This window comes from Mauremys reevesii, linkage group 1 (assembly GCF_016161935.1).
Source record: "Mauremys reevesii isolate NIE-2019 linkage group 1, ASM1616193v1, whole genome shotgun sequence".
NCBI lineage: Eukaryota > Metazoa > Chordata > Testudines > Geoemydidae > Mauremys > Mauremys reevesii.
In genome coordinates, this window is record NC_052623.1 from 156,894,442 (window position 1) to 156,919,542 (window position 25,101).

Sequence of the window (25,101 nt, forward strand, 5' to 3'; positions counted from 1 at the left end):
CATAGCTCATCTCCTCAGCCCGCCTCCCCTGCTGCTGGCTCGCCCGCCCACTCGCTTCCTGAGCCCCCTAGGGCTCACCTGCCTCCCCCCCGCCACTGACCGCCCACTCACCTCCTCAGCACTCCTTCCCCGCCGCCAGCTCACCTGCCCTCCCGCCAATGCCCGCCTGCCTCCTCAGACTCCCATGGCTCACCTGCCCCCCCCCTCGCCTTCTCAGCGCCCCCTTCCCCGGCTCGCATACTCACCCCTCGCCACTGCCCGCCCGCTCGCCTCCTCAGCCTCCCACCCGCCTGGCCAGTGTTGAGCTGCCAAAATCTTAACAATCGGTTCCCTCCTCACCCCACAAGGGGGTCGTGGCCCACCCCCGCCCCCCAGGACTCCTGCCCCATCCAACCCCCTTCCCTGTCCCCTGACTACCTCCCGCCACCCCATCCAACCGCTCCTCTCATTCCTGATGGCCCCCCTGGGACCCGTGCCAAACACCCCTTCTCCCTGTCCCCTGACCACCCCTGCCCCTGACTGCCTCTTGCTGCCCCATCCAACCCCCCACTCCTTCCTGACGGCTCCCCCGGGACCCTTGCCCCCATTCAACCCCTGTTCCCTGCCCTCTGACCGCCCGACCCTATCCACCCCCTTCCTATCCAACCCCTCCCCACTCCCTGCCCCCTTACCGTGCTGCCTGGAGGTTGCTGGGGGTGCTACAGCCGCGCCGCTCGGCCGGAGCCGGGCCGCACCTGGACAGGCCGAGCTCGCAGTCTTCCCCCGCCTCCCGCTTCCCACGAATCAGCTGTTCATGCGGGAAGCCTGGGAGGGCTGAGAAGCAAGCAGCGGCTTCACGCTCAGGCCCAGGGAGACGGAGGCGGAGCAGTGGTGAGCTGGGGCCACCCGCCGGCTCACCTTCTCCCCCCCCCGCTCGCCTCCGCAGCCCGCTCCCTCACCCGCCGCTTGCCTACTCACCCCCGCTCTCCCCAGGCCGCACAGTGAGCCCACGCGGGCCGCATGTTCTGCAGGCCTGTTCTAGACTGTTGAAGCCCCCTGCCCTCCAAAAAGAAAAGTTGTACTTGCAGTACTTACTATATGACCTTAATATAAATACATCACAAGATATATATTTTTATTACTAAGCTAATATCACACTATCAACATAGTAAAATGTCACTTATCTAATGGGAGAAATCTCAGTACTGTATTTAAGATAGTGAAAAGTGGATTTTAACTGTTATAAAACAGTTTTCTTAACACTGACCTGCATGCTCTGCCACCAACAGATTCTCTCTGAGAAAATGTTTGTTAAAGTAAAACTATATATCAGTAATAACTTAAAGATAAAATTCTACAGGAAAGTTGCAGGTGGTAAAATATACATAGAGTTGAAAAGCAGGAAATTCAGAGTTCATGTTTAACTTTCTAGAATCTTACTCTATGGTTATGGGGAAGATTCTATTTTTTGTGGTCACTAGCAAAATCAAACATGATAAAAATTTGAGTCTCTGATGTTCTCAAGGTATACAAGAAGACTGAGTATACCTTGGCTATTTCAACTGAACTTCTATATTTTAAGATGTAAAATTAACCTTAACACTAAGGAAAAAATAAAGCAAATAAATTCAGCTACCTACAATATCCAGTAAGGATTTTCCCTTAAATTCTTATGTGGAATTGAGCGTACCTTAGATTTTTCTGGGTTTCCTATTTTAAACTAATCCTAACATGGCATCTGTGAGAAGGTGTATTCATCTCCTCTTTCTTGTAGGCTTTCAACAATCACAGGAGTGGAACCCACTGTTGCAGGCCTTAGGAAACATGTAAAAATGGGGAGCTCTTCCTGGGAAGGATGAGGTCTACAGGGGGAGAAGGAGGAAGCAATGAATGGTGGATGACCTTTGGAGACAGCCTCCTTGCATTAGGACTAAATCTTTCCAGGGTGGCAGCAATAACATTTAGACTCGATGATTTTCCTAATCTCATGTGGTTCCTAACAAACGCTGCAAGGGTCTCCACATGAGCTTAAGGCATGGAGGGCAAGGCCCTGCTGAACCTCTTAGGATATGTTTCAGAGCGGTAGCTGTGTTAGTCTTAGGACAGTAATTCTGAAGGTTTGCAGGTAGGACCAGATGTCCTAATTTTATAGGGACAGTCCCGATATTTGGGGATTTTTCTTATACAGGTGCCTATTACCCCCCCCCCCAGTCCCAATTTTTCATACTTGCTATGTGGTCATCCTATTTGCAGGTGAGGTAAAAATGCCTACCACCACTACCAGACTTCCTTTCTCCTCTGCCCTCAGATTCACCCAACCAACCTCTCCTGTAAACACCTTTACAGTCCACAGGAAATGCACACTAGGAGTTATGCAGGAAGGTATATCAAGATTAACAGAGGACTTTGTGGAGCAGCAGAGCAAAGTTCAAATCCAGAGAAACAGCTACACAACCAACCCACAGGAGAGAGACACTTTCTATTCCAGGTGCCCACAATACAAAATAGTGAAAATCTTGCCACTATCAAATGGAAATCTTAAGCCTGGGGAAAAGAGAAAGAAAACCATGCTACATCATAATCTACTACTGAATAAAAAAACAGACAATAATGGCAAACTGAAACAGGGGAGCCCAACATGAAGGTCTTATCTGGTCATTATAACTTCCAGAATTACACCAAGCTCTGGGCAAAAGTTCTAGCTTGGGTGGAGGAGTTTTGGTTTTGTTTCTCTGTCTCTCTCACACACATATATACACACATTTGGGTTACACTTTTATAGTTGTCTCACCATCAAAATATTTTGAATTTGAGTTTCAGAGCAGGAAAGCATTCCTTTCTGTCATATGAATAAATCCAAATGCATCATCGTAATCCATTCTCAAACTTGCAAAAGAGTTTTAGAAGAATTTTAACTTTGATGACTGTCACTCTTGAAAGTGTGACATGATTTACTGATCAATTTTAAGTTTACATTAAGATTTTCTGGAATTTCCATTCCCTTTCCTCAGTGACAAGCTTCCTTTGGGATCTGTTCACAGGTGGACATTTATATTTGCAAGGGAAAATATTTTATTTTTATTTATTTTAAACTGTAGGTTTCCAACAATCTTCTGATGTCTTAACTTAATGCCTTCAGGGTCTACAAGCCATATTCATGTTACTGTTCTAAAATCAAATCAACTAATCTTTGACCTTGTGGAATAACTCATGCAGTTGAGTGGGGAAAAGAAGAGAGGTTTTTGCTACAAATTGACAATGTTAGACCACTAACTCTGGCGATTACCTCTATTTTTAGTGTCAAGACTAAGGAAATTCTTTAAAGGAATTGAACATTTGGCACAAAATACCTACTTTCACCTCAATCCTAGCCAATCTTTGAGGATAAAATCAGTTTGTGGATTTTAGATAAGGTACCAAAATTAATCTTAAAATGGAAATTGAGCTGTAATCTTAATTGGATTAACAGTTACCTACACGTACAATGTACATACTACAACATTAAACAGTCTGAGAATATTAATCAGCAGCAGAGATACAAATTGTAATGCTTGAATATATGGAAGTTGTTAAATGAAAAACATTTCCTTTTTAATGTTGTCTTTCGAGCAAAATTTACACTTGGCATGCCTACTGGATATTAAGAACTGACCTTTGCTAACACCTTATTAGGATGAATATGGCTTTATTACTTTTAACTTGTACCTTGATAGCTACATGAAATATTACAGGACTATAAAAAGTCATCAACAACTTTTGGGGATTTTGTTTAAAGGACAAAATGCAATGCACCTTTTTTATAATACTATCTTGTCTTTTGCTGTAACAAGGAGAAAGTATGAAAGAGGAATGCTTTATAAGGATTTAAGTCAAATGCAGTATCTTGTTAAAAATGCATTGAAAGGAGCCTAATGACCGAGAAGAGATGCTAATAAGTAACATTTCAAATATGTAGATTCCTAGGTTCCAAGGCCAGAAGGAACTTCCGATCATCTAGTCCAGGGATCGGCAACCTTTGGCACACAGCCCACTAGGGTAAGCACCCTGGTGGGCCAGGCCGTTTTGTTTGCCTGCCATGTCCGCAGGTTTGGCCAATCGCGGCTCCCACTGGCCGCGGTTCGCTGTTCCAGGCCAACGGGGGCGGAGGGAAGCGGCGTGGGCCGAGGATGTGCTGGCCGCCGCTTCCCGCCGCCCCCATTGGCCTGGAGCGGCGAACCGCGGCCAGTGGGAGCCGCGATTGGCCAAACCTGTGGACGCGGCAGGTGAACAAACTGGCCCAGCCTGCCAGGGTGCTTACTCAGACGGGCCGCGGGCCAAAGGTTGCCAATCCCTGATCTAGTCTGACCTCCTGCATAACACAGGCCATAGAACTTCCCCAACACAATTCCTATAGCATCTCTTTTTAAAAGCATCTAATTTTCATTGAAGAATTGCCAATGATGGAGAATCTACCAAGATGCTTGGTAAATGGTTCCAATGGTTAATTACTCTCACTTAGGAAATAAGGCATAAATTGTTTTCTGAATTTGTCTAACTTCAGCTTCTAGCCATTGGATCCTCTTATACTTTTCTCTGCTAGATTGAAGAGCCCATCATCAAATAATCGTTCTCCATGTAAATATTTATAGACTAATCAAGTCACTCCTTAACTTTCTCTTTATCTTTTCTCAGACACAGTGTTAAAAACACCATACACTAAAATGTGGTTCTCTAAACTAAACATTCTCCAATTATAATTGAAATATAGATTTGAATTGTAAGGTGTAAGAAAGTCAAACTAAGTAGAAAAAGGTTTACTGTGAAGTTTTAAATTAAAACCACCATTACGACAACTTAATTGAATGCTTGTATCTGCCAAATGGAATCTTCAGCTAATTGGATTCTGTTGAAGGAAAATATGCTATTATGACCTCATGCTTAAACCAACTATTCATTAAAAACAGTTCACCCATTCATCTTAAACATCTTCTCTGTTGCACAAGATAGGTAACACTTTGCAGAAACAAAAGTATAAAAATAATATAAAAATCCTACAATCATGGCAGAACTGTTTTCTCCAAACTACTACAGGACAAAGTGAGAAAGTGATGAAGCCATCCACACTCCCTACAAAAATCCCAACCACCTTATCCAATGCCTCAAAAACAGTCTGGGACCTAGATTTTACCAGATCTGAGATGGCATCTGCCGAGAAAGGACTTACAGAGATCACTGTAAATGCTTTACCTGATATCAGCCCACAAGGCATGGTACTTGGTACCTGTGCCAAAACATCAACTATCTTACCATTGCTCAGAGCTAGTATTAAGGCGCACCTTCTTTTACCAACCCTTCCATATCAGTGCCAGTCAGTATAATTAAATATCCCCATAGTTCTCAGAATTAGCGCAGTAGTGTTTTAAACAGAAAGATGCAATTGCTAATTGCTTTTTTCACACCTGAAATTTCTTTGGGGGGGGGAAGGGAGTTGAATATCTTTGTTTATTGTTTGTTAAAAAGTGTCATTACCGTTTGTTTTCTTTCACATTTCACACACAAAAGGATGGTAAAGTAAACTAGTATAAGTAGCAGAAAGCATATTGAGAGCCAGTAGTATTCTCAACCTTGTGCAAGTAAAAACAAATGAGAAATTGAAAAAAGGGGTTAAACTGCATTATTTAAAGATTCTCCAATCTGAATAGTTAAAGCCATTAGTAACATGAGGACTTCTTTAAAAATACAATTTTAATCTTGACAATGTCCATTTCAACTGCAGTGTAAGGCATTAGACTGCAATATTTACAATTAAGACATTCTGATAGATAGCAGTGTAAGTAACTGCAATGAAAGCAACCTGTAGTCTATGTTGTTGGGAACATCACAGACAGTCTCCATATTAGCATTAGATGAGTGCCATAAATCAATGTGAATCTTAGAGGCTCAGAAAATCAAAGCTGAAACAAAATCCTTACACAGCAAGGATTGAAAACAAAACTATACTGAACATAAAATGCATGTTTTGGTCTTGTATGTTCTGTACCCATGGTCCCTCTTCTGCATTAAAAGGAAACTAGGCATTATTTTCAGCCTAAGGAAAACTGCTGCATATAGTACAGAATGAGCTCAATGATTTTCATGGCAACACCTCATGCGGTAAACCTCTTCACCCACTTTAAGTTTCATACAGATTACTATTTGCTGTGGTCAGAATTAAGGTTTTAAGTTAAAAAAATGCACTTAGTGTGATTATTTATGAATTATTAATCTAATTCACTGACTCGCCATTAGAATGAAAAACACTTAAATATTTTAGCGTATATCCCTCTCATCAGCAAAGGGGAGTTGCTTCCAAGTAAAGCTTTACATAGGAAGTCTTAAAGATTTGTCTATAACTCATCTCACTGCTAGTTAACTTGAGGTAGATTAACATATTTGTGAAGGCTCATATGGAAATTTCCTAATTCTTTACTCTAAGCCAAGCCCTAATCAGAGTATATCTGGATGCGTGAAAGTTTGTCAACAATCCAAGACTTAACCTAGGACTGGCACAGTAACATGACCAATGCTAGTATCCTAAATCAGTGCTTCTCAAAGTCGGGCCGCTGCTTGTTCTGGGAAAGCCCCTGGCGGTCCGGGCGGGTTTGTTTACCTGACGGTTCCGCAGGTCTGGCTGATCGCGGCTCCCATTGGCAGCAGTTCGCCGCTCCAGGCCGATGGGGGCAGTGGGAAGGGCAGCCAGCACATCCCTTGGCCTGCGCCGCTTCCCACAGCCCCCATTGGCCTGGAGCGGTGAACTGCGGCCAGTGGGAGCCGTGATCGGCCAAACCTGCGGACGCGGCAGGTAAACAAACCGGCCCAGACAACCAGGGGCTTTCCCTGAACAAGCGGCGGACAGGCTTTGAGAAGCACTGTCCTAAAGGACACCACTGAATTTTAAGTTAAAGGCAACGAAGTTTAAACAAGGTACAGTATAAAAGTTTCATGGTTCTGAGAGTCTATGTAATACTTGTTTTATTTTTAGGGATAAAGTAGTACATTATATGGTGTATACAAGTGAAAATCTCCCCTCAAGTGTTTTCTAGAAGTTACATTCATAAAAATGTATTCCTCTACCATCCTTACACTCCTTTCCTCCAACATCCATCCAACGTGAACAGTGCCTACTAACAGAATTAAAGCATGGGAAACACTACGTAAACTGTTTATTATCACAACCTTAATTTCAATCAATTAATTAGCATGAAATTACAATGAAAACATATTCCAATAGGCTAAAAGCAACTAAAAATATTTGTCTGTTCAGATAAAATAAACTACTCTTACCAGTGTACTTGTTCATTAAAATGTTGTTAACCCAGAATTTAAAAGAAGTCTAGCAGCAAACTACATTTTTGTGTGTTAGCTAGGTTTGCAGATCAACAGAACAGAAATATAAGGATATACTTCTAAGATTTGTTCAACCCCTGAGATGTGTAAAACACTATCATCCTCCTTTCCATAGAAAGACATGTTTTCAGGGAAACTATTTAAGATGGCAGTGGTAACTATCTATCTGGAAAAAGAAATTATACACATTTAAATATTTCATGTGTCTAAAATGCAAATCAAAGGCCAGGTGTGCAGTTTTGCAAGAGCTAAACTACTGTATCAATCAGTAATAAGTCACAGGAACATTCAGTAAAACATCAACTAAGTGTCTGCGAGATGTTTAGCAAGATGCATATGCAGCAATACAAATCAGTTTTACACTAGCCTTCTTCGGACGGCTCAAAGATTAATAAGCTTCAAAGATCTGAGGTGGTACAAAGTAAGAACTCCAACTATAGCCCCCAACAGATATCTTTGGGATACTATTCAAGTGGCAAAAATACCAATTATATAAATAATGGAGCTATTCATTAAAATGGTCTTTAAGAGAAACTACATCTTTCTGATCTCTACAAAAGAAGGCAACTAAGGGTATACCTATCTCATAGAACTGGAAGGAACCCCAAAAAGTCATCCAGTCCAGCCCCCTGCCTTCACTAGCAGGACCAAGTACTGATTTTGCCCCAGATCTCACAATCCTGGGTTTAGCAGGCCACTGAACTCACAATCCTGGGTTTAGCAGGCCAGTGCTCAAACCACTGAACTATCCCTCCCCAACATGTCTACACTGTGTAGGGTGTGTCTACACTGCCCATGTTACAGCGCGGGAATGCTGTACGGTGGGCAGTGTAGCCACACTTTATTGTCGGCGGAGAGCTCTCCCAGAGATAAAAAATACTCCCCTCAAACAAGGGGTGGTAGCTTTATCCGGCGATAAAGCACTGTTTTAGCACTGAAAAGCACCAGTATAGACTTTTATCACTCCAGGGGGGGTGTTTTTTCACACCCCTGAACGACTAAAGTTTTAGCACTGAAAGTGGCAATGTAGATACAGCCTAAGCAAGCATAACTAGTTATCAGTGCTGGCAGCACGTAGACCCAACACCCAACCTATTTCTTGCTACAGTGCTGTGTCACCTTAACACTACTCTGACACCATTAACCTATTTACATCACAAAGAACAATTTAACAGACCACGTGATTCTGAAACATTGAACGGTTCACTTTAAAGCTCTATAAATAATGTACAGCTTATTGTGCTATCTTTTCAGAAGCATTTGCACACAAAATAAAAGAGTCATTTTATACTTCAAAATATTTACAACAGCCCCCTTTGAAAATGTGTTCATAAACATAGGCACATACATTATGCCCCCTTTTTACTAACCATAACAACATCTGAGTAAAATACACTAGGCACTATAATTCACACACAATACTATATCACCTGAAGAAATCACACAAACATCAGAAATTGTTCTTCCTACTGGTAGTGCCAGTTTTGTCCAATTTCTTAACCACAGAAGCTTTTCTCCATTTGACAAGCATTAAGTAACATCAGTTAAACCATTTCTTGTGCTAACCAACAAGACTCTTTAAAGCTTTATAGTTGACAAGGTCTTTTATAAAAGCAATAGATGTTAAGACAGTTGTGCCCTATGATAAACAATAAAATGAAAAGTGCCCCAATATTGTATTTAATTAAGAACAAAGTAATATGATCTTAAGAATGACATGTTGGTGTAATTCTGAGGAAACACAGTCATTGAAGAAAGATGACTATTTTATCCCTGGTTTTCAAGTCAAACAATTACCGATATTTAAGCTAACAGTCGTGTTGTGCAAAATCAGTTAAAAAAATAAAATTCCACTGTGCTTAAAATCAAGAGAATATTGTAACTAGTCATCCTTACACCAGGCTTCCACAAGCCAGTGTCAGCAACAAACTGAAAAACAGTTTCACTGCTGAAACACCTACATCATCAATTTTTGGATGAGAAATACACATAAAATGAGGAAGTTATACGTCTCTTCAAATATGGTGCATCTCCCTTTCATGTCCATTTTGCAGCCAAAACATCTAAGCCCCGAAGATATGAAATGTGAGAGAAGGCTAATAAAATGGGTTTCAATACTGGACAGTCACAGAAGAGGGGGAACTTCAGCTTCAATTTCCCATCAACGTACTGATCAGACTGATTCTCTGCATTTTTCCTAGTATAATTGCACAACACAGATAAAGAAGGTGGGAGACGCGGAGTGTCAGTTTCATACACCCTACCACACTGGTGAGCCAAAACAGCGGTGCCACGTTAACAGCTATCCCAACTTGGGTGTGATGCAAGCCTTGAACATCGGTGTAACAGCAGTTGCATAATAAGCCTCAAAAAGGCCAAGTTCTCCCCCTGCGCGGTTATTCCGAGCGGATGGTGGGCAACGCCAGGGATTCACGCGGGAACTGAGCATTACCTGAGACGGAGCATCACCGGCATTGCCACTAACGAGCTGGTTACTCTGCAGCAAAACACCGGAAGGCACCTGGCGACCCAAGGCGCAGATACCGCCACGGAGAGGCGGCTCTACAGAGGAGCCTTTCCCTGCCCCTGGCCAGCCGGCAGCCGCAGACCCGGGCTGGGCAAAGCGGCGGCGGCTGCAGCCGGGCTGGCTGCAGGGGAGCTGGCGGAGCACGGGGGCCGGAGGAGATCCCGGGCAGCTTCCCCCCTCCGCGCCCATGCTCCGGGAGGCGGGCGCCGCACGCAGCGGAGGGCGCGGGTGACACACGGGCACGGCGGCTCAGGTGGGCGCCGAGCGGAGCATCCCTGTCCCCGCGCGCAGGGGCCGGGCCGGGCCGCGCGGAACTTACTTGCCGATCACCTCGCAGAGCTCGTACACGTCCTCGAACAGCACGTCGTCGTCGGCCATGGTCCGGGCGGGGGGGGCCCGCCGGAGAGGCGGCCCGGGGGAGGGGGGCCCGCGGGCACGATCCCCTCCGCGCTCCCCGCCGGGCACCACCTCCAAGCCCAGCCGCCGCCTCCGCCGCCGCCCGGGGCTCCCGCGGCCACGCCGGGAATCCCCGCTGCTCCTGCGGGCCGCCCCGCGCGGCTCACGCTGGCTTCGGGCTCCGCGACCCCGCCCGCCTCGCTCGCTCGCTCCCTCCCTGGCTCCGGCTAGCGGGGCGGAGCGGGCACCATGCAGGGGCCGGTGTCGCGGCAGGAGGCAGCGCCGCCTCGTTCCTCGCGGTGCACGCGCGCGGGGGGGGAGGCAGGCGCGACCCCGACCCGCACTCCGGGGGTAACGGCGGCGATAAGCGCTTCACCGGCGCCGGGCGGGCGCGTGCACCACCACCGACACTTTCCCAGCCCGTCACGCAGGCGAGCAGGCGCGCGCCCCCCGCCAAGCACGCACGCGGGCTCCTCGCGCTCCCCCCCTCGCCACAACCGCGCGCAGAGCCACGCCCACTACTCCTCCGGGAGACAGGGATTGGCCCCTGTGCGCAGGCGCGCCGCGGTCCCACATAACGTCATGGGAAGCGAAGGGCCGGGCGGAGGGAGCCGACTCCCACGTGAAGCGCGGGAGGGGCGGGGTCGTTCCCTGCCTGGGTTCCGAGGCACGCGCCGTGCGTGGCCCATGGAGAAGCTGCGCCCCGCTCCCTGCCTCGCCCCAGGGCGAAGGCGATTGTCGGAGGCCGGCGGCCGCGTGCGGTCAGTGTCCCGGGCAGCGGTGCGGAGCGGAGCGCGGCTGCTCCCTCGGCCCGGCGCTGGGCTTGGACAGGCGCCTCCAGGAAGCGGGGCACGGAAGCCGGACCGTGCAGCAGCGGCCCGAGGGGGCAAACGGGGAAAGAGGAAACCCTCCTGATCTCTCTCTAGCCGGGACCGCTGCCAGGCGGCAAGGCAAAGGCGCTGCAGAGAGCCGTGGGGTCGCTATTAAGGTGACAGCCCCACCCCGGATTATCAAGTGCTTTGCTGTTAGTCCAGGGAAATGTCCATTTAAAGCGCCATTTATTGCCCACACCACAGGATGGTCAAAATCGTTTCCTGTAACAGTCACGCGAGCAGTTATAAAAGGAGGAAAGATAACCACCTTACTAGTCCTCAGTCAGAGCCTTGATTTTTCTTTTTAAATTGTGCACTGAAGATGATCATTCTTGATGGGGGAGCCTAAATGCTAGTTCTTGCTGTACCATTTCACTTAGGAGGCATTATAAGGTAGTAAAGTGTTTGGATATCTAGTGAGCTTCAAACTTAAAAAAGCAAATGGCTGGTACGTTCTGTTCCATAAACCTTTTGCAATTATACAGAACCCTATGCAGAAGCATATTCTTAATTGCTTAACAGATATTTTTTAGCCAGAGTTTGAAAAGGTAGTTTTCAGAAGGGAGCTAAAGCATTGATCAGGGAGTTCTGAGATTTTTCCCTAGGGAAAATATTGTTTATAAAAAAAAGTTTATTAAAAAAGCTCTTAGACATGTGCAGTTATTGAAACTTATTAACATTAAGTAAGATGAACTTCAAACAGTCATCCCACATGGTATTCTAAAAATCAGATTTCGCAGTTGCTGTAGGTTGCAGAACTGAGGACCCTTCACCAAGAACACCCAGTTTGCTGTCCCCAGACAGTTAAAAGAAAAGAAACAGTGAAAGCAACTACATTGTATCGCCAGCATTGTGGTAATACACAAGGTGAGACACCTCCATGTATTTAGGGCCCAAACTATAGATGAAAATCAGCATCTTGACTTATATCTGGAAGCAAAGACAAAGCCAGTAAAGCCTTTAATGAACAGGTGTTATGGTCCCTAAAGTTTACACTGCTAAGCAGGTGAGCCTCCAAATTCTGCCCTAGTTGAAGCAGCTGCATGGTCTGCAAAAATGGCCTCAGGCAGAGCTTATTGCAATAATATGGTCAAGAGGTTGTAAATGTTGAATTACTGGTTACATACACACTGGGCAGAATTTGTCAATCATTCTAGATAAGCAGGTGAGGTAATAATGAAAAGTGACTCAAAACAGTTGATGATCTAGAAGTACCTCAGACAGAAAATCTTTACAAAAAGTGGATATGTTCCTTAACATATTCTACAAATGCTTCCCCAAGCTACCAGCATCACCTCAGTCTTGTATGGATTGAGCTTCAGTAATCTCATATTCATCTGAGTGCCAGTCTCTACCATGCACTAGAAGAGACCACATCACCTGGGTTTAACCAAAGAAAATTCTGTGAATGAGAGAGAAAGCACGCACTGTGCATAATCTTCATACCTTAGATCTACAATTTCACTAGTATCAGTCTCCATTAGTAGCCTAAACATGCATGTTCAACACAGGAGATGGCAAAACAAGCCACTCCCTTTGGGATTATCTCAAAAGAAAGAATCTGTTCTAAGCAGGGCCCATGCATCTAGGGTATCAAAAGCTGAAGACAGAGCTAACAGAGAATCAATATGGACATTTGTCCTCTGTCACTAGGGTGACCAGACAGGTTATGTGAAAAATCGGGACAGGGGGTGGGGGAGTAATAGGAGCCTATATAAGAAAAAGACCCAAAAATGGGTACTGTCCCTATAAAATTGGGACATCTGGTCACCCTACTAGGTCACCTACTACCATGTGGTATGTGCTATACTTAAACCTAAAGTCTGATTGCAAGCGGTTACCAAAAAAAAAAAAAAAAGACAATTCCCACAACTTTGTCAATAATTGTTACACAGACTGTGAGAATGATAATTAGACAGCATTAAAAAGATGAGTACTTGTGGCACCTTAGAGACTAACAAATTTATTTGGGCATAAGCTTTCGTGGGCTAAAACCCACTTCATCGGACGCACGGAGTGGAAAATACAGTGGGAAGAGATATATACAGAGTACATTAAAAGATGGGGGTTGCATGTACTCTGTACTCTGTATATATCTCTTCCCACTGTATTTTCCACTCCGTGCATCCAATGAAGTGGGTTTTAGCCCACGAAAGCTTATGCCCAAATAAATTTGTTAGTCTCTAAGGTGCCACAAGTACTCCTCGTTGTTTTTGATGATACAGACTAACACTCTGAAACCATTAAAAAGATGTTTTCCTTGGTAATGGACTTCATCCCTGCCTGAGGGAAGCCATTTTCTTGACTTTTCAGAGACAGACGTTACCAAAGCAATCAACACTTCCCTACTAGCTTTTACCAGTGAAGAAAGGCCTGGTCTAACTTAAAAGTTGCTGGTTGAATCTTGACAGCAGAACCCAATAAAGTTTGTTTAATAAAACTGGTTGAAATACAAGCAGAGAAGAGTTTACATTTGTCCCTTCTGGAATGGCTAACCTACAAGGAAGGGGGCCAATCTTATCTGAATCCAACTGACCTTATAGTAGAAAATGTCTCACAGCATAAATAGCCAACTGTTTTGGGGCAAAAGATGCTTGGATTACTAGGTGATCCACTTCCCCGAGCATTCTGCTGATTGCAGATGCTACGGTGGAGAACCAACATCCCCAGAATTTTCTTCTCTCCAGCATATGTATGGTATGCAGACTCAGTCTGAGCACAACAGTGCCACTGATACTTTGCTCTCCAACTCATACATTTCATCTGTATATGAATTGTTGATAAGAAATAACTTTAATGGCCTATTAGGTCACTGATAGGGAGCCATAAACTGCACAGTATAGTGTCAGGGTGCAAATTCCATGAGCAGACAAAATTTATGGGTCCCTGTACACTCATGGCATCAGAAGTGTGTCCTGACTTAAATGCAAAGGGGAGGCAGAGGTCAGAATGTGGCAGAGGTGTACATCGGAAAGTAATTAGGGCTATTAGCACACAGGCTGGCTGGAACAGCATATTCCCAGCTTCTATCTTCAGTTAAAGGAGGAGCTCTCAGTCCCAGATGAGATTTTGTTTAAAGGCATCAGGATGATGATTCTTAAGATGTCAAAGAAAAATACGTTAAAAAAAGATACATGGAGGTCATTTGAGAAACAAAAAATCTACAAGAAGGACCTGAGACATAATATATGGGCTTCAAATAAACAGTGATATATTGAGAATGCTGTTAAGACTTGTCACATATGCCAAAAACAATGGCCACATCAAGCAAAAGAGCCCATGTTGATAGCATAGGAAATATTGACACCCAGGAACAAAGTAGGCAGACATTTGTTTATGTTGGGTGAAAAAAAGCTATGTTCTTGTCCTAGGCTTTTTTTTCTCACTTCCCTGAGGTAACCTTACTAGACGAAACTACAGTTAGGTGATTGTACATATAAAATCTATTTTTACTAGACTCGGTATACCTGACATGGTAATGTTTGACAATGGGCCACAGTTTAGTGGGCATGAATTTAAGCATATTTCAGAGACGTATGGGTTTAAACAGGTAATGACCCAGTCCCTATTCTTTCCAATTCAATGCATTGGTGTAAAACTGTCAAAATAATAAAGCCTACTGAAAAGGTCTGTGGAGTTGGACTCTGATCTTTATTTAGCACTGTTAAATTACAGAATGGCACCAGGGAAACATGGGTTGTCACCTGCTGACATTTTGTTCAACAGAAAACTTAAAACAAGAATGCCTGCAGTGTTAGAAACTGATATCAGAGTCACAGGGGATTTGCAGATGTATAAAGAGACAGATGAGGCAAAAGAAACTCAATATGATTTGGGGTTCTGGGAGCTGCTTAATGAAAATTACACTGTGCATATCTATGATGGGAAATAATGATTGCAAATAGCAGCGGTGTCACAAGAGGTTGAAGTCGTCTGCTGATACATACTGCAGATGAATAGGTGACATCTACAAATTGCAGAAGAGATGGAGATAACAGGCACTGAGTTGGCCATCTTGCCTGAGAAGAACTCAGAGAGACAATAACCATATCAGGTTGAGAGGGCTGAGTCCCATCATATGACACAAGCACAACTAACTGACTTACCACCTCCTGCCAACAGTGATACTGATGTCTCAGGAGAGATCTGCAGGTTCATGCAACAGTGCAGGACACCTCAGAGACCAATTGTTTAGTTAGTAAGTTGATAATACATAATTTCAAATACATATAATGTTAATATTGATTGTTAATTGTTATATTGGGCTAGGGAAGAAAGGTGTGGAGAACTGTACCTTTAAGAGGCTTTTGCCAGCATTATTTGGAATCAGTTATGTTATGCAGAGACTTGTGTTGCACAATGCTGATGAGTTGGAAATCAGACACTGAGTGAAGAAAACAGGTGTGGTGATGTAGGGTTGGAATTACTGAGGCTAGAGTTACTATCCTGAGCCTGCACAGGTGACTAAAGATATTCAGTTATCCAGAACAGAGCACAAGCCCCCTTTATGGGGGAGGGAAGATTAGAAAATAAAGAGAGTAGAAACCCTTCCCCATGTTCTTGAGTTACTACTTCCACTGCTCCAATATTTAGAAGTGATTGTAACTCCTGATGTAATGTGTTTTCGTCAGAGGGGTCCCTGAAAAGGGATGGGGAAGGTGGGTAGGTATTAGGGAGGGTGTGAATTTGGATGGAATAGCCCACCTCTGTGATTTCCCACATCTCCATAGTGTTGGTGTTCCAAATCCCATAGAAATGAAATAAATGATTTCCTAATGGAAGGGGTATAACAGGAAGATCAACAGAATCAGAAGGTGTCGAATCTTCTATCTGCTACCTTGATGATGAGGCTGCTGTGAAGACATGGTGTAAAGCCAAATTATTTCCTCCTCTGAGATTTCTGGTGCTTCCTGAGTGGTTCCGGTTGTTTACATGGGTATAGAATGACTGCCTCTGTTGTGGTTGAGGCATAAAGTGTTTCTGCTTTTTGTGTAGGGGCAAAGATCCCTATGGACCTCTGGCTTGTCCAAGAGTCTTTCAGAGAGTGTAAAGCCTCCTTCTGTTTTCACAATAAAAAGTTCAGATCTTTCAGATGAAAAACCTCAACTGTAACTTGTAGCTCCTGATCACTGGAGCCACGAGGGTCTCCTTATGGCAATTGAGGTTGCTGTGGATCTAGAAACTGTGTCAACAATATCCAGGGCCACATGGAGGGATATATGCACCTCAAGATGACCTTCAAAAATCAAGGCCTTAAGCTCCTCTCTGATATATTGAGGAAGTCTTTCAGTGAATTTACAGGTGAAGTCCCAATTTAAATTGCACTCCATCAATAAGGCCTAGTAATTGGTGACTTGATGTAGATAGTTTTCCAGTCATATAAATCTAGCTTCTTGAGCTCCTTGTCTTGAGGTGTAGCTTTCTGTTGACTATGTGTACACCTCTTGTTAGCCACTGTGACAACCAGTGACTCAGTCATGTGAAAAAATTGCTCAAAGTCCTGGAAAAGCACTTTGTAGCAATGATCTTCAATTTCTGATGTTTGTGTCAGAGAAGCAGACATCTGCCGGAGCAACTTAGGTGGTCTAAAACCCCCTCATTGATAGGCACTGCAAGATATACAGGCACAGAGGTGTGAAAGATGTCCAGAAGCTTTTGCAATTTTTCCTGGTCCACTTCCACTGGAATTGCCAGTGGATCAGTCTTCCTATGCAGCAAGTCCAGAATGTCTCGTACTCAGCTGGATTGAGATAGATGACATGGGTTCCACAGCCTCTCCAGGAAATAAAGAGATAGGTACTGAGTCAGGATAATTCTCTGCCTAGGACTCCTCATCAGAGCCATGACTAGTCTGTTCAGTTGGCAGTGGAACAGATTCTCTGGCTATAATGCCCTTTTGTGAACAATCTAGCCCTGGTGGGAAGCAGATGTTCGCTTTCTAGTCTGACTTTCATAGGACTGGATATGACCACCTGGGTCATCAAATCCAGTCCCCTGGTATTCCAGGCAACCCAATCATATAATTCCTTTCATAAATGGATCAATTTATCATTAATTTTCATTTAAAATAAAACTTTTCATGGGAAAGTGTTGGGTTTTTTGAAGTTGTCAACACTTTTAATTTCAACATTTTTTAAACAAAAAATTTGGGTTCTCCTATGCAAAAATACTTTTTGTTTGAGAATGTACGATAAGTGTAGTTGGGAATAAATGGTTGAAATAAGTGGTCATAACCAAAAATGAAATGTTTCAATTGACTCAAACCAAAATCCCTCAGATTTTTGATTCATGAAAACTTGAGATAGACTAGTTGTATCAGTTCAGGATGGGAAAGTTTTTCAATATAGTGAAAATTTTCATGGGATGGAAAAACCATTTCCCACCTAGCTCTACTCTACACTTTCACTGGTGTGTAATGCCCTGAATGCCTAGACCCCTAGGAATGAATCATTGAAGATGAAGAAAGAGAAGGAGTACTCATCTTGGAGAGGAGGAGCAGTTCCATCTGGAGTACTGGGAGAACCAATAGACTGTGCTCTGATTGGTATTGCTGATATGCTTGGTACTAGTGTAGGAACAGCAATCCATACCAGAGGTAACTTCACTTCTGCCAACAGTGGGGAGCCCACTACTGAAGAAACTATAGGATAGGTCCTTTGAAGCCACATAGGAGTTTGGTATCAAATAAGTCAAGTGATTAGATGGTGTTAATACCGGGGTAGTCTCCACCACTTATCTCTGGTACTACGGCTATTGGTACCAGGGGATTTCCACCATCCTCACCATGGGTTGGAGGCATGAGGACAGTCAGGGCACAGGCACAGATCCTAAACAGACACTGTTGGCCAAAAGAATCCAAACTCAAGTGTCTGGGGCACATGTGCACAAACAGTGGCATATTACATATATGGACAAGCACTCAGAGAAGAACACAATTCTATTCTGCCACAGACTTCTATGTGATGCTCAACAAGTCATTTAAATCCAGATTTTTACAGGTGGCTAGTAATTCTGTGTTCCTCATTCTGAGTGCCTATTTTGCCCAAGTGCTATAATCAAAGTCAATGGGATGAATGGATGTTTAGCCCCTCTGGCACTAATGTAGTTTGGTTTATGATGAGCACAGATTTGGGAGTCAGGAGTCAGTCTAAATTCTAATCCTGGGTCTGCCCGTAATTCATTTCATAGCCTCAGCCAAGTTTCTCAGTTTTCCCATTAGTAAAAGAGGGAGAATAACACTCTGATGTCATAGGGGAGATGTGGAAACACTACCCAACATTTGAGGCCCTCATGCTATGGTGATGAGCACCCTAGAGGAGATCATGAGAAAATGAATAATTTATTATTTGGTACAGTGCGTGGATGATGTGCAGTGAATAAGGCATGGGAGCACACACTGAATGATGAAGATAAAGAGAAATATTGGAACAGCTGCCTTGTTCCCTGAGTTCCACCCATCCTATGAAGAGTAAGGCAGAGGAAAAAACCCAATATGTGATCATGTAATGAAAGGCATAGATTCATTTGCATGTAATTAAACATACAGTATTCAAGAGAATGGTCTTCCTGTTAAGTCATATCAGATTTTTTCACTTAAGAAAAAGTTTCTGTTTTTCCTAGACTTGCTTCCACCTCTTGTTTGCACCTCTCCTGCAAGTAGGAAGGGTGTATTCAGAATGGCCAGCTTCACAGTTTGAGACTGTTGTCTTAAGGACATATTAGGGAAAAGAAAGTGGCCTCAAACCTTTTACCTACAAGTCTGAAATCTATGAATAATTACAATCACATAGCTACCATTAATATTCAAAGCTGAAGCTCATTCTCCAAAATGAATTTTTAAACAAATAATTTGTTGCAGGTGTAATGGGTAAATAATTAGTACTGCCATTTACATTCTGACTTAAAAAGAATAAAAATATTTGCCTCATAAGTTTAACACTCAGGGGGTTCCAGACCTAAATGTGAAAATGTAACTCACTAGAGAACTTATACTCTTGTTCTAATAGAGTGAAACTGAGACTTTTTATATTTAATGCCTCGGGTCTAATTTGCTAAAATTTTGTAGTAAGTCCAGAATTTTCTCTATGATAAGGACTGTATCAAAAGACCTTCTGCCTTTTTTCTTCAGGTTTAACCTCAAGTTACAAATAATAGAAAACTGGTAGCTTCTTTTGCTCTGTTTACTAGAGATAATGCTACAACTCAGTCTGATTTTTCCCTCACCTTTTTCTCTTTGCGCGTTGATTTTTCTTGTCACAATTGACACAGTAGCCCTAAGTACAGCATAAGATTAATTTAAGAAATAGTCCCATGAGCAATCATATGAAAAAGAGGGATTTAAATTAGTTCTTGACTAAAAATTAAATATTCCCCTTTGGTCTTTATTTGATGCAAGGTCAATTTTAAGCACTTCTACTATTCTTTGAGAGATAAGGAACATTTCTGGGAAGTGGCTGTAAAAGTGCCAAGTAACAAGTGGGGGCCCAATCCTACATACATTTAAATACATACGGTGCAATCCTGAAACATGCTAAGCATGCTGGCCCCAGTCCACCAAAGTGCTTAACTTGAAGCACGTGAGTAGTCATTGGGACTATTCATGTACTTAAAGTATGTGCTTTGTTGGCTTGGGGCCAACATACTCACCACCTTGAAGGATCAAGCCCATAAGTAGCCCTGTGGAACTCCCTGTGACTATGCTCATATGTAAAATTAAGCATGTGCTTAAGTGTCTGCAGGACTGAGGCCTTCATCTGGTGTATCCAACTGAATCTGCATTTTTATGATGCTGCCTAATTTCTACTACTCCATGCCAGCATGACCTGCACCTATTGGGCTCGTCTTCTGGCCACATAATATTATGGCCCCTCTCCTAAGGGAGGCACAGGTAGAAGCAACATTAAATCTTGCACTAATAGCCACTATGTTCTGTGGTGAGTATGCCAAGGACAGTTGTTGCTTCCCCTCCTTCTCCATGCTACAGAGTCCCAAACCTTAAAATGGGATGAGAGAGGCTGCTGCAAGGTCCCACAGACAGCATAGGAACATGCAAAGGAGGTGCCACTCCCCATCTTCTTGGTTCCCTGACCCACTTTCGTCTGCTTTTGCTCCCCTCTATGCCATGTTTATGGAAGAGTTGCTAAGTGAACTCGTGAAATGGGACCCAAAAGGGATGCATTTTATACTGCCAAGGCCTTTTGCCATTGGTTCTGCATGAAGGACCAAGCCTTTTAATTCTTCAATCTCTGGCACAGTATATTGGACTTGTGAGAAAAGGATAAGTGATGGCAGTGGCCCATAAAGAGAGATTGAACAAAAAAGCATACCATTCTTATCTTTTCTGACTTGAGTCTCAGACTGTGGAAACAGAGATTTTCACCCTTAAATCATTTACTGTGTCTCTTCTGGCAGGCAGGAAATATAAATGGCTCTGCTAATACACAGGAGTCAAGAAATATGGTGTTGGACCATTCCAAGTTGGAAGAGGACTGATGGGTATTAACTGGCATAGGCTGATGTCTGTATTAAGCAGCCACAAGCTTGCATTTCTACAGTTATTTACTTCTCTTTATTTTGCATACTGCTCTTGTTGGAGTAATTCAGATTGATTCAAAAGGGAGTGAATTGCTCTATTAATGTTGATGTTAGCTGCTAGTGTTTTAAGAAAAGCTACTAAAAGTTATAAAAAACTGTAATTCACACTACAGTATTACACCTTTGAACTCTGCAACAGCAGTGACTACAGACTGATGATTGAGAAATTAAGTTCAGAGTGGTAGAACTGTATGATGGCATGCCCCAGTCCTGAAGACTTTCCTCTGGTAAAGCTTCCATTTGCTTCAGATTGAAGTTTTGCTTGAGTAAGGACTTCAGTCCTTTGTATGTTTATTTGTGTATTACAGTAGCACCTAGGTGCCCCATGACGGTAGGTTCTGTATATACACACAGTAGAGTCTGTCCTAGAGAGCTTACAATCTAAAAAGATAAGATGGACAAAGGAAGTACTGTTATACAGCCCTATAACATGGGTAACAGAAGCAGAGAGAGAACATGGCCAAGATCTTCAGAAATGGTTTGTCATTTTGTGGGTCTACTTTTTGGATGCCCAACTTGCGCTAATGGGAAGCTGGAGGGAGCCTGATCATCAGAAAGTGACGAGTATTCATCCTATGAAAAATCTGGCCCCTTTAAGACATCTCAAGTTGCTAATTCGAAAGCTGAGCACCCCCCACCCCCAATTATGTCACCTTTGAAAATCATAACCTTAAGTGACTTGTTGGGAGGTCACAAAGAAAGTCTGTGGCAGTGGCTGGAACTGACTCCAGGTCTCCTAAGTATCATTGTAATAAGAACACCTGTGTTCTGTTTACCCTAGAGCTTCCACTGCTGGCAGTACTGACGCAGAAAAGCAATTCCCTTCACTGAGCAGAAGGGATGGCCTTAATGCCAAGTCACTGAAATCTGGGGCATAATTTGCCATGGGCTGTTGCCCCCTCCCCACCACTTTTCGCAGACCTATGTGCTCCATTATGTCTTCTATGTCCCCGACGCCAACTTTGTACGCAGTCATTAGGAAAACAATAATTGCCTAGATTTTTATTACTCATGATGCTATTCGGGACAGAGAATGTTCTATGTGTGACACAACTTTGCCCCACTCATAATTTTTCTGAAATGGTGCCCCTGCTTACCACCTTCTTGGGAGCTCCACTAGACTAAGATCCTCAGCCTCTTACAGATTGGGGCCCATAGCTTGTAAAATCCTATTGCCGTGAAAGATGTTTCATAGGCATTATAAGACGGGTCTTGGGTTCACTGATAGTAAACAGATCATGGTTAACAACTACAAAATGTGAAAGATAACTGTGGTTCAAAAGGGTAAGCATAAACAATTCCACTATGCTTTGCTTACTTCTCCCTGCAAAAGGAGAATTATGTGGAAGCTATTTTCTTGACATGTGGCACCTTTAGCATCTTTACAAATGGTCATACATCTCATGTTGTATTTCTAAGGTTATTTCTTGTCAAAATATTGACTTGTGTTTTCCTGTGCAGTAAGCCTCAGTGTGAAGATTTCTAATGTTGATGAAGACATAGGACATATTCAATGCTGCTTGTGTAGGGAGGTACCAATAATTTCTGTTCCACAGGTTAAATTCACCCCTAACACAGGGCAGCCTGTTTTCCCACTGCCTTCTTTTCTTGGGAGATCTACCAAAGAGAACAGTTTTAGTTTCTATCCAGGATTTCACTGGAGTTCAATCAGCGGAGGCTTCAGAGTCAGTGCACCAATTCAACAAATCCACTGGCTGCTCTGCCCACACCCTTTCTTTAGATATGGTCACACTTTCGGGCTGTTCTTCCCCCAGATGAGAGAACCGCTGTTAACCCATTGGGGGCCCTAAGCATAAATATTCCCTCCCCCCCAACAGATACTAATAATTAATAGGGGATCCCCTCAAGCTGCTGCTGGGCCTAACCAATTGCTTAGTCTGCTTATGCCTAATGCCGGCTCAAGAAGGCTGAAGTTTCCTTATATGATTTAAACCTCCTTTAGCAGACTTTCTGCCTCCAGGGCTGTGTGCACTGGTTTATGCCTGTGGAAGCCCAAAACCAATATAAAAAAAGTCTGGGCCAAAGCCTAGAGAGAAAAAAAGTGTTCAAGTGACACAACATGTTTCAACAAGTTATTCAGATTTTTCTGAATAGTCTATAAATAAGTTGTCTGCAGTTTTGTTGTAGCCATGTTGGTCCCAGGATATTGGAGAGACAAAGTGCATGATGCAAGATCTTTTATCGACCAAGTTCTGTTGGTGAGAAAGCTTGACTCTCTCACCCATAGGTGCTGGAACTAGGAGTGCTGTGGGTGCTGTTGCACTCCCTCGCTTGAAGTGATTTCCATTATATGCAGGGTTTACAGTTTGAGTCAGTGGCTCTCAGCAACCCTTCTATAAAAATTGTTCCAGCGCACCTGCTCTCACCAACAGAAGTTGGTCCAATAAAAGATATTACCTCACGCACCTTGTCTCTCTATAAATATGTTAAAATTTTAAACTGTTAACACACCAGGGTATTCATGCTAGGACTAGCACTCTGGATTTGACAAGTGGATAAGTTCCTAACAAAACAGATGCATGTTTGACAAACCTTTTTGTACCTGTGTTTATAAAGCCCCTACAGAGAAACAGATCAGAGCAAGAAAAGATGAAGGCAGTTGAGGCAGAAAGCAGTAATGTGGTAAATATGAGGGATTCTTTCACAAAATTGGTTCTGCATGGGAATTTCCCCCCAGAATTAGGACAGTCCAAACTGAAACTGAGAAACTATGCTATTAATGGAAATATTTATAAAAACTGACATATGGCATTTGTGGCATTTTCTCAATGAGGATCTCAAGACATTTTATAAAACATTAATAAATTAAGCTTCACAATACCCTTATGAGGTAATTATGTATTATTCACATTTTACAGGTAGGGAGGTGCAGAAAAGCTAAATGATTTACTCCAGGTTACACTGCAAGTAAATGGTGGAACTGGGACTAGAATCCAGTACTGACTCCAAATTCTGCGCTTTAGTCACGAGGCCCTGCCCATCCTAGAAAAGGTTAATGCAAATGTAAAATGAGAGACATTGAAAAGGTATTAGACAGCCAAGCAGATGCAAGTGCTCAGGGCAATCTTGTGATTACAGACATCTAAGCCTTACTTCATGATGAGGTAAACTGGATGAAACAATCCGAAAGATAAAAGACACCATGACATAGGGGAATATGATTGATAAGGACAAAGAAGTGTGGTTTCTGTAAAAGAAAACGTGAGTCTTTCCAAATAGGAGATAAAAATCCAACTAACTTTGATTCTCCTTTAGAACCTTGAAAGGTTTTGAGCGGCTATGAAATACTCTCAGTAGTCAGGGGGGCAAGAGGTAAAGTTTTGTTATGGATCAGAAATTAAATAAGAAAAATGAAATGTAGAAATGTGACTAGTTTTTAACTGGGCAAAAGATCCGCAGTGGGATGGCCCAAGGTTGAGTACTAGGACAAGTGATTAATATAATTAAGACGCTGGAGAAGGGGATGAGAAGGGAAGTATCAATGTTTGCAGATGAGAAAATTATTTAGGATAATTAAGACTAGAAGACTGAGGAGATTCAGAGGGATAACAATGCTAGGTGATGGGGCAGTACAGTGGCAGATGAAATTCCATGTATTGCATATTGGACAGAATTGTTTGAACTACTCATGCACCTCTCTGGGCTCAAAGTTGACTGTAATCACTGAGAAAAAAAACTGAGTATAAACCTCTGTTCAATGTGCAGGAATGGTAAAATGAAACCATGTTAGGACGTACAAAGAATGAGACAGAAATACTGAAAGTATAAAGTTATTAAATAAAGCAATGATATGGTCTCATCTGGAATAGTGTATTTCTTTTGGGTTACCATATCTGAAGAAAGATAGAGCAGAGAAAGGAGATCAGAGACAGGTGATGAAAATGACATAGAAAGGCTCCCATTTGAGGTGGAAGGTTAGGATTGTTTACAGAGGAGATGAATAAAAAAGGACATAAGGGCATATAAAACAATAAATAATATAGAGAAGGTGTATCAAGTGCTTCTATTTATCCTGTTTATTAAATAAAACAACAAGGTGACATCCAATGAAACTGAAAGGCAAAAAATTTAAAATTGATAGATTTTTTTTTTAAACCCACAATGCATAATTTACCTTTGGGATACATTGTTACAATATAATGTTGAGGCTAAACATAGCCAGATACAGGCAAGGATCAGAATTTTATGTCTTTAATGAGAATGTGTGCTGTTACATATTAAAAGAAGAGGGATATACAAATCCTCATGTTTCAGGCATAAACCAAAAACATTAACTAACAGTAATTAGGAAGAAGCTTCTCCAATTTCAGAACTGCACAGTTCTGAAGATTCTATGTTATTACTTTG

General features: G+C 43.0%; 1 protein-coding gene across 9 annotated transcripts in view; it reads right to left on the minus strand.

Annotated features, from left to right (window-relative positions):
• CASK (calcium/calmodulin dependent serine protein kinase) overlaps positions 1-10,745 on the minus strand; it is a 407,811-nt gene extending 397,066 nt beyond the window's left edge. For 3 of the 9 annotated variants that reach the window (XM_039525891.1, XM_039525878.1, XM_039525858.1), the window contains exon 1: positions 10,191-10,745. In XM_039525891.1, the coding sequence (XP_039381825.1) occupies positions 10,191-10,249 (59 nt within the window). In that variant the 5' untranslated portion in view covers positions 10,250-10,745. The remainder of the gene's footprint in view (positions 1-10,190) is intronic. The other 6 variants (XM_039525884.1, XM_039525847.1, XM_039525842.1 and 3 more) reach the window with 4 other exon arrangements.
• Positions 10,746-25,101: the final 14,356 nt, after the last annotated feature.